The 13,691-nt window shown below is 44.4% G+C and overlaps 1 protein-coding gene across 1 annotated transcript in view; it reads right to left on the reverse strand.

The window, feature by feature from the left end:
* RAPGEF4 (Rap guanine nucleotide exchange factor 4) overlaps positions 1–13,691 on the reverse strand; it is a 337,054-nt gene that overhangs the window by 64,954 nt on the left and 258,409 nt on the right. The window contains 1 exon segment of the mRNA XM_032638316.1: positions 2,156–2,240. Coding sequence (XP_032494207.1) covers positions 2,156–2,240 — 85 coding nt within the window.

The raw sequence follows: 13,691 nt of genomic DNA on the forward strand, positions 1-13,691 counted from the left end.
TGATTTACAGTGTATAGCAAAGTGATTCAGTTATGCATATATATATATTTTTTTTCAGATTCTTTTCCATTTTAGTTTATTACAAGATATTGAATATAGTTCCCTGTGGTATACATTAGGACCTTGTTGTTTATCTGTTTTATACATAGTAATGTATATCTGTTATTATCAAATTTCTAATATATCCCTCCCCTCCTTCTCCTTTGGTAGCCCTAAGTTTGTTTTCTATATCTGTGAGTCTATTTCTGTCTTGTAAATAAGTTCCTTTGTATAATTTTTTTAGGTTCCACATATAGGAGATATCATATGATATTTGTCTTTGTCTGACTTACTTCACTTAGTATGATAATCTCTAGGTCCATCCATGTTGCTACAAATGGCATTATTCCATTCTTTTTTATGGCTGAGTAGTATTCCATTGTATATATGTACCACATCTTCTTTATCCATTTATCTGTTGATGGACATTTATGTTGTGTCCATGTCTTGTGCCACCAGACTCTTAAAGCTTTTACAAAAGCTGTTTTATAAGCTAATTCATACAATACAACCTCCCTAGAGAGTGTTTAAACTTGGTTTCACGTGTATGAACTAGGCAATTTCTTTGCCTATCTTTCATCTTGGTGAGAGGGTGAGAGCAACCACAATATCAAGACTCTTGCTCCTGGAGGCTCTTCTTTGCATCACACATCATGCATCACTGCAAACATGTTAGAAAACTCAATGTCTTCAAGTTGAATAATTAAGCTTAAATGTGTGAGCTATTTTTCTTAAATTCCAAACTATGGTCCCAAATTATGTTCTCTCTCCCTAAGAACCAAATAACCTGAGATCTTCCACAGTGCCTGGGTATCTGGGATTTGAGGTAGAAGACTCCTCCTTTCCACTACCCACAATCCTCCCAATTCCACCAAGGCTGGGGAAGTCAGAACGTGTGCATGCCGGGGACCCGGACAACAGGTAGGGAAAAGGGGTCTTCCCTCACTTCCCTCTCCAGCATGAGCTCGTGGACCCTCGGCTGCTGCCCCCACAGATGCAGGAGCTCCCCGGGTGAGGCCCCCGGGCACTAGACCTATCCCACCATGGAGAGAGTGAAGATGACAGCAGGGTGGTGGGAGGGAGGGGAGCCTGGGCTGGACCAGACCTCTGGATACTCCATGTAGGTGAGCAAGCTCCCGGATCCCCAGTAGTGCAGGGAGTGGGAGGGATGTGAAGGCAGTCCTGTCTGGGTTGAAGGGGGAAGGATCTGGAACCCTTCTGCTTGGGGTTGTGGTGAATGCCTCACTGCTCTCAGTGGAGACCTGAACTCTACCCGCGCCCCCCGCAAAGCAGGGACTACAGGCACTGCCACCATGTGAGAGCGACAGCATAATATCGCCTAGTGAGCTGGGAATGAAAGACAGATTAAGCAGATGGGCATTGCTGAGGAGTCCAGCATAAAACCTGTGATCCGTGGATGCTGAAACAGCTTCTTTTATTATCATCATTATTGAATTATTAGCATATAGGAGACTTGTGTTGCCTGGAAATTGTGTTTCTCTGTCCCTCCTATGGCAGGAGACATTTCTGTCCGCTGTTCTTCTAAACACCCTAGTCACGTAAAAGTTCAGAGTCAGATACGGCCGTTGGGCCATTTTTCACTAGCAGGTACTGCTCTTATGCCCTAAGATATCTGAACTAATGCTCTCTTGCACCTTCTGCTTCCTTCCTCAATTTGGCAGCAAACCTGGGTGGAGCTGGCCCCTTGGGCCAGGGCTGGTCGTCTTGATTTCTTCCCCCGCGAGCCCCGCTCCCGCACGCGGCTCTACATGTCATGGAAGGGACACCCCTCTTAAGGCCTGGCTCTCCTGTCTAGGTATGCGGGTTCCAAGACTCAGGAAATTTGAAGCATATGTTCCAGTTCTACTCACATCATGCTGCCTCGGTGTTTAGGGCAGCTACTAATAACGTAGTGATACTTGATCCTTCTTTGGTGATTGCACACGCGCATAGCTTCCTTAGCATCTCATGAGAAACAGGAGGGGCCGTTTGTGAGGGAGAATTCAGGCGTTCCTGCCCCTCGCCCACACTCTCCAATACTCTCCTTCAGGCCGAACAGTGCATTTAACTCAAACTGTGCGCCCCTCCCCTCCGCCTCAGCTAAGAGACAACTTACTGTGGTAGAAAGATGGGATAAGGCTTTAATGTGAAGGAGTTCTTCATAGATAATTTCTAGGTCATCCACGGTCCTCTGGCCAGGTCTACAAAGAAAAGAAAGTAACAAGGAAATAATGAGATAAAAGTCATCGCTAAGGGCTTGAAATATAGAGGTGACTTCGGGGGTCAGTAACATGTTCAGGGAATTCTTAGGAGAAATCCCGATTAAAAAAACATCGGCAGAGGGAGAGAGTATGCTATGATCATTCCTAAAGGGATCTTTGACATGAACAACATGTTCCTTGATGGAAGGACATGGAAGAAATCAGAAGGGCACACAATCCCCTTCCTTTCCATCTCAGAGGGAAGAACATCTCTGTTCACACTGTAGTTGGCTAACTGACCTCTTACTTTGTAGATGTTCGTTCTACAAAATTGCTTTCATCACTACCTTAATCAGTAACAACAAACTTATCGTTTTAGCATCACTAGGAACTATTGGTTCTATCAACTTGATCAATCCAAATTTCTTGGGATCCTGATATCTTAGCTTAAAAGAATAATAATGCTGTTGTCACTATTGTTTTGGGTTATGTAATAGGCTTCCACCACAGGACTCAGATAAAGGATGCATATAGACAACATTTTCTCACCTATCCCTGAGGAAGTGAGGGCATGAGATGGGCAGAAGGCAAACAGTAGTGTGTGGGATTAGTAAAAGAGGGAAAGAAGGGAAGAATACCCCTGCATTTCCCCAACTCTGTTTCACGGAGGACTACTGTTCCATGAGATGTTAATCAGTATACTATGTACAGTTTTTTCCCTATAATTTATTATAAAACTAGTATCTAATAGTCTGCCTTTCCCTATAATTTATTATAAAACTAGTACCTAATAGTCTGGGGCTTGTGGGTATTATGGACACTTTGGCACAGGAGGACTGAGTGGATTGCTGATCATCTTTCATGTCTATAATAATTCTGGAATCACTAATAGAGTTTAATTATGCATCAATGGTAAAAGGCATGACTGGTCAGTAATTTGGATTTTCTATTGCTCTCTCCAGTAATAAGAAACCCTGACTAATATGTTTTGGAAACTAAAAAACAAACAAATGTGTTATTAATTCTGAGAGTGCTAGGAAGGCAATCTCCACATTGATGGACAGGTGACATTCACTCTCAGCTAACTGCTATAGTCATGAGTGTTACCTATTACATAATCATCATCTGTCTTATGCATTTTGTCCTAAAATTTCAATAACTTGTGGTATTATTTAATGTTTCTGTATATTAAACGTTTAAACCTCAATGAGCTGCCGATGGTGTTCCATCATTACGCTGTAGTTTAAAGAGTGCTCCTTGATCAAAAAATTCAGGGGGTGTTGGTGTACTGAGCAGAGCACTGGGTTGAGCGTCTGAAGATCAGGTTTTAACCTTGGTGCAACCATTCACCAGCTGTGTGACATCAGAGGCTCAGTTTCATCTGTAAACTGGGGACAATATCTTTCTGAGAGTGATGTGAGAGCTAAAGGAAGTAGCGAATGGGAAGGTATCTACATATTTATTTGAGTGAGCGAAAAAAAAAAACCCAGCAAAGTGATATTCAAAACTTAAACCCTTGCACGAGAAAAACAAACTTACAAATTAAGTATGACTCTTGGTTCAGCAAATTACATCTAGAACTTAGTCAATTATTAGATAAGTACTTGGAGCTATCGAAACTGAATTGTAAATATTCTAAAAGAGTTGAGTTAGATAATTTTGCACCTATATTCCAGATCAAATGGGAGCTAACTGGAGGAAGAAAACTCTGCATCCCTTGGGCATTACCTTCTCAAGGACAGCTTTAACACAAACAAAAGAACATGATATCCTTCTCTTCTAGAAACAACAGAGGGTATATTTCCTAATGCCTGCCTGTACTAAATCCATGACCCAGGGAGATGCCAGCCAGGTTCACCTCCTGCCAAGGATCACCACTTAAGGATACACCGTGCCCCGATCTAGTGGAATGCAGAAAGTAGGGGACCCACCGAAGGAAAAGCTATGGCCCCAGGGACTCTGAAGGAGCCAGGCCTTCTTAGCAAGGGGCCTAATCTACTACTTGACTTAGACATGGGGATTTTGAAACCAGGACCCTTGGAGATTTAAAAGTCAATTGAGTCACCTCAGTCCATCTACTACTACAGAGGCAGCTAATGTGAAGTCTCAATGTGGGCTTAATAGGATTATGGCTCTTCAGCACAAGGGGCAGCCCTGCTGTTCCTGCTACTTGACATCAGCCGCAAATAGCACGGACACTCCTAGAAGCTTGGCTAAAGGAGAACAGGGTCGCCAAGTCTCATTCTCAACTCCATGGAGCGGGGCTGTTACGGAGGGAGAGGAAAAACTCAGCTGGGAAAAGAAAGGGTTAGAATTTAGCTCTAAAATCTTGACAGATTCAGAGTTGGAATTTGGGGAGCAGATACCTATGAGTTTAGGAAGAGTTTTCACATAATATCAACATGAAATCCACACTGATCAAGGTTTACAGATTAAAAAAATAAATCTGCCTTTAGGATCTGTAAATCCCATTATATTAAAGGTCACTGAATTTCATCCAAGAGTTAAAACAGATGATGATGAAATCTGTCAGACCCTCAATGCAGCATACTGAAAATGTGACAGTGTGTCAAGGCTGCCCTTTGAGCCGCTGAGTTAGTCTTAGGACCTGCACCGAAGTGTGGGAGAAGACAGGTAAAGATGGCAACTTTCAGGCTATTTTCTTTTTTTTTTTTTTGCGGTACATGGGCCTCTCACTGCTGCGGCCTCTCCCGTTGCAGAGCACAGGCTCCGGACGCGCAGGCTCAGCGGCCACGGCTCACGGGCCCAGCCGCTCCGCGGCACGCGGGATCCTCCCGTACCGGGGCACGAACCCTTGTCCCCTGCATCGGCAGGCGGACTCTCAACCACTGCGCCACCAGGGAAGCCCTCAGGCTATTTTCGAAACCCACTCAACTTCCCACTGCCCCACACTACTGAGCACGGCCTGAAGCTCTCCTCCCCCAGGCCATTGCCCTCCTCGATCTCTCCCTGGTCTTCCAGACGTTTCTTCTCAGTGTCCTTTACGAGCTGTTGTTTTTTTGTTCACCTCCTGAATTGTGCTGTGCCCCCCAGGCTCTGCCACCTTCAGCTCTGTTCTCACTTCGTTCTACCTTCTCTCCGTGGGAAAAGTCCCCAACTTTCATCTATACGATGCCGAGACCTAAATCTTTATCTCTAAACAGGTTTCTCTCTTGAGCTCCAGCAGCTTCCTGGCCATCAATTCCCAGACAACCCACAAGTGTCACAAGCTCAGTCTGTCCAGAAGTGCTCCCTCATCATCATACAAGGCTCTCTTAAAGCAGGTCTCAACTGACTTTCCTAGACTCATCTCTCTTTCCTCTCTTCACACCTTCCCTCATGGCTGTCTATGTTCTTTGCTCCAGGGATAACCAGACATCTCCCTGGTCCTCAGACACGCAAAGCTCTTTCTCGCCTCCAAGACTCTTCACGTGCTCCTCTCTTTGCCTGGGATTTTTAATTTTTTCCTGCTTCAAGCCCAGCTCAGATGTCCTCTCGCCTAGGTAAAACTGGTTCTCCAAAACGTATTCTTCCATGGCACCTGATCCAACTGCTGTGGCAATTACAACGTACTGTGAAGGATGTTATTTGCTTAAAAATCCGTGATTTTACACTGCTCTTCTCAAGAGAAGCAGCATCTGGTAGTGCAAAGGGTGCTAAGCCAGAAACAGAAACGGGGTTTGAGGTCTAAAACAGGAACTTCCTAGGTGCCCAACTGGTCTGATGCCTTGTCCCTACATCTGTAAAAATAGGGATAATAAACCGGATTGTTGTAAAGATTAAACGAGTTAATATACACAAAGCATTCGTACTTTGGAAATATGGCACACATGCAGGATGGCGTTATTAAGGGGGAGGGTGTTCAATCCATCTCGTCAGATGAATGCATGCACAGGTTCTCATGATTCGTGCGAAGTCAAGGTCTGCCCAGGGGAGACGGCAGCAGTGCCAAGGACCAGTTCCTGTTCTGTGGCCTGAAGGAAACAGGGGCTTACGCTCTGTTATCCTTCCCACTGAAGGTGCATTAGGACAAGGTGCCCATGACACAACTCACTTTAGGTACAGCACACATAAGTGTCATGGTAAGTAGTTAATTATTAATGGAGGGAGGAGACAGGATGAAAATGTTGGATCTCACCTGTTACTCCAAATCCCATTCAAAGATAGAAAAGACAGATTTTTCTGTAGGATTATAAATTTTTCATCCAGTTTTAAGAAGTTACCATTTTAGACCAGCTGAAGTTATTCAGTCTAACTAAGTCCAGATCAGTGGGGGTCTGGACAGAGAGGACCATGAAAGGCCAAGCAGCACCTGTTGGGTAGGACCCTTTTTATGGTCAGAATTTTGTCTGCCATGCTAAAGGTCTGATAGGAAAGATATTTAGAAATCCAAAACAGCACTGAAAATAAGTAATGTCACCACGACAAACCATAACATAGCACTATCCGTGGACATGAGAGTTTCAGGAATTCTTGGGTGATAGGAAGCAGATAGGGATAGAATGGCTGAGATGTGTCTGGAGGCAGACACAGCCCTGGACTCACGGAAGAGACCATCACAGGAGGGAGACAGCACTGCTGATAAGACAAGGGCAGGAGAGGGTCCCAGGGCTCATCAAAATACTGCTCCACTCAGGACAGGGGGCCGCTGGGCCCCTCTCCCACTCTACGCGCCGAGCAGCAGCCTGCCCCAGGGTTCACTGCCAGGCTACACTCGAGACCTGCTTCAGAAGGAGCCTGAGAAGGAAGCGGAGGCCTGGGCCCTCCTGCCAGACACAGAGGACGGAAAGAAGTGGCAGCTCTCCCAGGAGGGACTTCCCGGGAAGGGCTCTGTTCTGGGAGAGCCTCCTTCGTTTGGCAACTAGTGGGAAGACGGTAGTGGCTTCACCCTGCCTGCCCCCCTCATGCCTCTGATAAAAAGCAAGGCCTGTCCGGAAGCATGGCCCCCACTGCCTTCACAGGGGTGGGAGTGTGGATGGCCAACCTGCAGAGACCCACGTGGAACTTATTCTACCCCTGGACCTCCATTCATCAATAACCAAAACGAAGAAATGTAGACTTCCACGGGGCTTGCTGGATGCCCTGGAGAAACCCGTGACAGCCATCTGAAACAGAACGGAACAAAGCCTAGAAACAGTTTAGTCTGCGAGTCCTAAATAACATCCCGAATAAAAGGGAAAAAAGGAAAAAAACAAAACAAAAACGAGCCTGTGGTCTACAGTGGTCAGTGTCATCACAGGGCAGGCCACTGTCCCTGGGCGATCCACCCAGGTAGGAACCAACTTTTTGGTCCTGTTTACAGCACGTGTTTTAACAAGGTGAGAGAAGTCAGGACTGCAGGGTGTGAACAGACTTGCTTTAGAAAATGAGCATATTCACAGTTAACAAAGCAGCAAAAGCGTTCGGGAGAGGTGTGCCACGAGGTGTTTCCATGGACGTGCTGTTAGGGTTGAAAGTTGAGGGAGGCCCCAGAGAGGAGGCCAGATGGAGTGAAAGTCGGTGTGGCCAGCCTGTATCCACCGAATCAAATGGGAGCCCCTCCCCCATCCCAGTGGACTCTGTGGCCGCAGTGACAGAACAAGCCCAGCCAAGCCGGAGCCGCCCGCTCAGAGCCGCTGTGCCATCTAGTGTCTCAGAAGAGACTCACCTCTCTGCTCTGGAAACAGACGAAAGCTCTCTCCTCTCCATGTACCCCACCCCCAGGAAGAGCGTCCGACACCACATCTAACATGGAGCCATCCCTACCACGATCACTGAACAAAAGCGGGCTCGTCGTGGCAAACAGTGGCATTAAGTACCTCTCATGCTTTGGTCTTTGTGGGGCGGACAGAGAAAAAAACTGGAGAATAGATCCTGCAGATCAGCCCCCAGCCTGTTCCAACAGTAATGAAAGGGTCCCAAGGACTGAAGGCAATTTGGCTTTCAAGAGTCAAGGGAACACTGTGCCCCACGCGGGAGGAGGGAACTCCCAACGCACCTTCACAGAGGACATGCGAGGCTGGGGAAGTGAATTGACTCTCCCGGCTGCTCTGAGTGGCAGCCGGTGAATGTACCTGGTCTTTACTCGTCCTTCTCCAGATGTCACAGGGAGAGGTATTAGGCATCCCTGCTTCTTTACAAATCTGCGTGGTGCCACATTGATGTGGATTTGTTGGATCCTGCTGTGGAAAGGCCTAGTTTCTGCAGGGGATGCATTCCGGCAGCAATGCCTTAGTTACAGACAAGATAATAAACGGGGATGGAGGGAGAGGCATTTTATACATTAAAGGGTGGGAGGACTCAGGTGATATTGGAAGCTGCTGGTAAATACAGTTTTATCAAGGAATTTATCAAGGTCAGAGACAGAGCAACTCAGTTACTGGAACGTGGATAAAACGAGGGATTCGTCCAGGCACTAAGCAGGCACACTGGTATGGCCAGCGGTAACCTAGGCAGGTGAAAAGACCCAGTTCTTCGAGAACTGTCGCCTAGTAGACGTATTCCCTGGTGCATGGGGAAAATACCCAGAAAAGTCAATGTTATAAATATCTAAGCAAGACCTGATCACGCGTCAAAATAAAGGAAACGCTTTATTATTTTTTTCTTGGGGGTGGAATGCTTTATTTTGGTGGCAACACTTCACCTCAACCCACCCGATCCTCTTGCTTTCAAGTCATTTCTCAAGCGTGGATCGTTTCCCAACACTCTTCAGATCTTGGGACCTCACCTCACCCCCCTTCCCTTAAAGGAAAGTTTGGTGTGGTTTTCCACCCCCTTGTCTAAAAAACCAGCACAACATGTTTGTTTCTTTCTCTTTTCACCTCCCAGGACCCTTGCTTCCTAAGAGTTAGCAGTTAAGTATTTGAGTCATTCCAGGAGCTTGGTGACTTGCCATTTAAGGTGTCCTGCCCAGCTCTGTCTGCTCACTTCCCTGCCACACCACCACCCCTCACCTTACCTTTAACCCAGAAAAGGACATCTTAAGCTTATCAGATGCAATTAGGCATTTTCTAGTTCTGATAGCAAAGCCTGTGCACACGGGGATTCTTCCCTTCTCCGTAAAGTTGGAAATGAATACAGTTTACAACTGCAGTTAAGGGTAAAAGCTTCATGAATATTTGAGAGAAATGAAGTCATCCCCATCAGGACATGGGGTCAGGGTTCTGTGATTCAGGGCCTCTGAGGGCTAAGTGTTTTGGGGACAGTGTGATTTGAGGTTTTTCTTGTTTAGAAACAGAATATGCCAGAAATTCTCCCAGCAGAAGTGTTTACTATAAGGGCACGATAGAAGTGTACCATTAAACCTTTTAAAAGGTACAACTATAAATATTTTCCTTTAAAACACTTAAGCAGCAACTTGAGAAAAACAAACAAATTTGGATAGAAGCAGATAGTATAGCAACCTGCCTTTGTGTATAAGACATACATGTCAGATAGAAAATGCAAATGTTTTTTGAGCAGATGCTATGTGGATATATTATTTTTCCTTATAAAAATTAATTCTTCATGAATCAGGGACAGATAGATTATCCATATTTCTTTGGACTCCACTGCTTGTTCAGTAAATCCACCAGAGAGGAAGAAGTTTAGGCAATCCATTAGAGAGGAAAGATTATTATCCATGAAAAAAGTGAATGAAACTGGATTTGGAGTAAGCAGACTTGGGCTCAGCTCCTGGTTCAGCCACGTACACTACTGTGTGATGTTAAAGAAGACACTGGCCATCTACTAAGCTCAATTTCTCCATCTGTAAATTGTGGATAATAACATGAGTCCTACTCAGTTCATAGTTATTCTGAGGTTCGAAGAGGTGATATATGTGAGGTCACTATTTAAAACGTAGAGTGTGACTCACTTTTAGTTGTTAAGTTTTGTTTGTGATCCTGGCTAGTGTGTTGATATAATTTTTTTCTACGGTACATTTGTACCTCATCCAGGCCTATACAGTAATAACTTAATGAGATGAGACTGCTCTGCAATAATTATTTTAAAATCAGATTTCCATGACATCTTTCCTCAGTAATGCTCAAAGAACAAAGCCAAGAGACCATTTTGAAGCCTTTTTGGCCTGGGATAGGTGGTAGACCACAGAACAGAACACAGGATCCAGAGTCAGAAAGACCTGGACCAAATCCTGAGTCTACCACTTTCAGGATGAACACAGGCAAGTGACGTAACCTAAGCCTCACTTTCCTAATCCGTAAAATACGGATAATATTAATAACTACCTCATGGTTCTGTTGAAAGGATTGAATTAGACAACTGTTGAGCACCGTGCCTAGCACACGTGTGTTCAATAAATGTTGGCTGTGATTAAATACTATTACATTTGTTTTTCCATTCACAATCCCTTTGTGAAACTGGGAGAGAGTAAGCAGATATTAAATTTATAGTTTAAGAGATCTGTAATCTGGAGATGTTGGGGGACTTACCGGTAACTTGGTAATACTAGAATCCGGGGCTCTTGTGCTTAACATTACTTTCACTTTATTTAGCAGACTCTTAGGTCAAATGCATGTATCTCAAATGCTGTCCTTAAATTCTTAAAATATAATTAATTGTGATCTCATAAAACTCAATATCTGGCGTTCTATCTTTAGTCTCAGCCCCTCCAATCCATTCTCTACAGATAGCAGAGAAACCTACCTACTGCGAAGCTGGCCATGCCACATCTCCCTTTAAACCAGTCAACGGTGCCCCAAATGGCTATAAAATAATATCCAAGGAACACAGAAGCAGACCTTCTTCAATCTGACCTCAGCCTAACTCTCCAGCCACATTTACCAGCACTCCTGGTCTGGGCACTCCTTCGCTTCCCTGCTGGAACTTCCTTGACATCTTTCTAGCCACAACCCCACTCCTGCACCCCTGCCAGGCTAGGAATTCTTTCTTTGTTCTGGGAAGAAGAGCACTAGAATATTATTTTCTGCTGCCCTTAAGAAGAAAGGGCTTGAGAATCAACCTAAACATCCAACCATGACAAACTGAATGCCTTGAGGAACATTCAGAGGATAGACTACTATGCACCTATTAAAAATTCCACCTTTAAAAAATACTTAAGGTTAAAAGAGAATGCCATGACATATTATTAAGTGTAAAAAGTTAGGGATTGAAAAGTAACCAGAGGGATAGGCACCAAAACGTCAATAATAATTATCTCTGGAAGATGTGATTGGCAGGTGTTATTTATTCTTCTTTGACTCTTTTCAGTAGTTTCCAAATTTTCTATACGAGGAACAGATTGACTTTAACAGTAAAAAGTCATAAAAATCTTGAGGCAATCCAATAATGATCCCTAAACTGTAAACGGCAGCTACACCCATCTTTCTGTCTCCCAGATCTGAATCCTAATGGCAGCAATCCAATGGCTGGGTTCCTGGGCATGTAAACATGAGGAATAAGTGGTAAATTGCTTTCATAGGGGAGAGGCAAATCTAAACTCAAGAAACGAACGGCCCACTTACTGCAATCATTTCTTCTGGTAAATTCCACAAGCTTACACTTAGGGCACAGAAATCTTTCCAGGAAAAACAAAGGCAAAGTTGGTCACGCAGTGAAGAAAAAGAATCAGAATAAAATCTTTTTTTTTTTTTTTTTTTTAAATTTCATAAAGATTAGGTCTTTCAGTCATGCTTCTCTTTTCATCTGATTTGCATCTGAGGATGGACTTCATAACTCTGAACATTCTCTTGGCATATCCCAACAGAAATCAAACCCCTAGGCACCACTCATTTTAGGCTTGCTAATCTGGGTTCCCCTGAGGAAACACATTTCCCTGTAACTATCAGGATTTCAAATTTCACACCCTCCAAAACAGCTTGGACAGGTAAAGACCCTATTAAAAGCAGGCTCGGGCTTCCCTGGTGGCGCGGTGGTTGAGAGTCCGCCTGCCGATGCAGGGGACACGGACTCGTGCCCCCGTCCGGGAAGAGCCCACATGCCGTGGAGCGGCTGGGCCCGTGAGCCATGGCCGCCGAGCCTGCGCGTCCGGAGCCTGTGCTCTGCAAAGGGAGAGGCCACAACAGTGAGAGGCCCGCATACCGAAAAAAAAAAAAAAAAAAGCCGTCTCTGCTAACGAAAACACACAGCCTCTCAAGTGCCCTCTAGAGCAAGTGCGTGGAACACAGGGTGGAGGCTGTCTTAATGTAGCCAACTGACTGATAAAACAACCCTCCTTCCCCCTTCTGGTATTTTCTCATATCACTTGATTATCTTAAATTGTTTCCTTTCAATCTTATGCCCCATAGGATATGTTAGAAAATATTACTCGATCACATGAATTAAATGAACTCAAGCTTATGAGTTTCTGACCCATTTGGAAGACTCCAGAACCTACCAACAATTCTCTTATGTGTTTATATATATATATATTTTTTTTAATTTCATTTTTTTCCCCCTTCTGCTCAGGCCCAACTGTCTTAAGCTTCTAGGCTTTTAGGGAATTTCAAAATTGCAGACAAACCTAGAATTAGATTTGGGAAATGGCATCTTCTTCATTTCCCTCCCGCCTTTAGGCTGGTTTCTGATCATTCTAAACAGTGCAGCAGTAGGTCTCACTTTACTTGGAAGGAGAAGTTGGGACGCTTGTATGGCAAGGGCCTTCTTTGTCTCCTTGAAGTCTCTTTCTATCCAGCTGGCCTCAAGTTCATAACATCCTGCTTACCTGCTCATTCCACATCTCTTTGCCCATGGCCCCTCTCCAAAGTACCTGCTCAAAGGTAGCCAGAATCCATGTTTCTGCTGGTAAGGGTCTCCACTGTATCTATTTGCTGTAGGCTAACCTCTTGTTTTTATACTTTTAAACAAAGCAAAATCAAAACAATAAGCTCCAAAAGCTCATTTTAGGTTTGATGGCCCTGTCTGGAAGCCGCAACAACAGCACCATCAAACTGTCACTGTTCTATAGCACTTGTCCCCAAATGCCATCCAGGTCTGCACCTGTAAAACCGGGATGGGCATTGTGAGTCACTCTGCCTGCCACCACATAAAAAGCTAATTTCGCATTCAGAATGTATGTTTTTTTCAATACCAACAGCAACAAGAGTGTGCCAAAAAATTTCCCCTGAAGCTCTATTCTGTTTTTTAAACTACAGAACATTCTTTCATAGTTTGACAGTTAAAATGCCGCAGTTAATGTAATAAACAGAGAATTTTTCTAAGTAGCCTGTCAAAACAAGTGACACGTTTTTTTTTTTGCTAGTGAGTCTCAGATTCAGAACAATAGGAAGTACCTTTCAAAGCAACATCTTCATTATACAATCAAATTCTCAAAGTAATCTTCTCATCAAAGAATATTGTGTTATTTCTTTCTCAGTAATTATCAGAGTTCTGCAACCTCTCTGGCAGTGGTGACTATTATAAAATGCCGCTGTGCTGAGTTACTATACTGGGGGGTCTTGCCCCGGTCAATATGGAACCAATGCATCTCATGCCTCCATATTTCTTAATGACTTGGCAGTTTGGGCAGTAAAA

Source organism: Phocoena sinus, chromosome 7, assembly GCF_008692025.1.
Source record: "Phocoena sinus isolate mPhoSin1 chromosome 7, mPhoSin1.pri, whole genome shotgun sequence".
Taxonomy (NCBI): Eukaryota; Metazoa; Chordata; class Mammalia; order Artiodactyla; family Phocoenidae; genus Phocoena; species Phocoena sinus.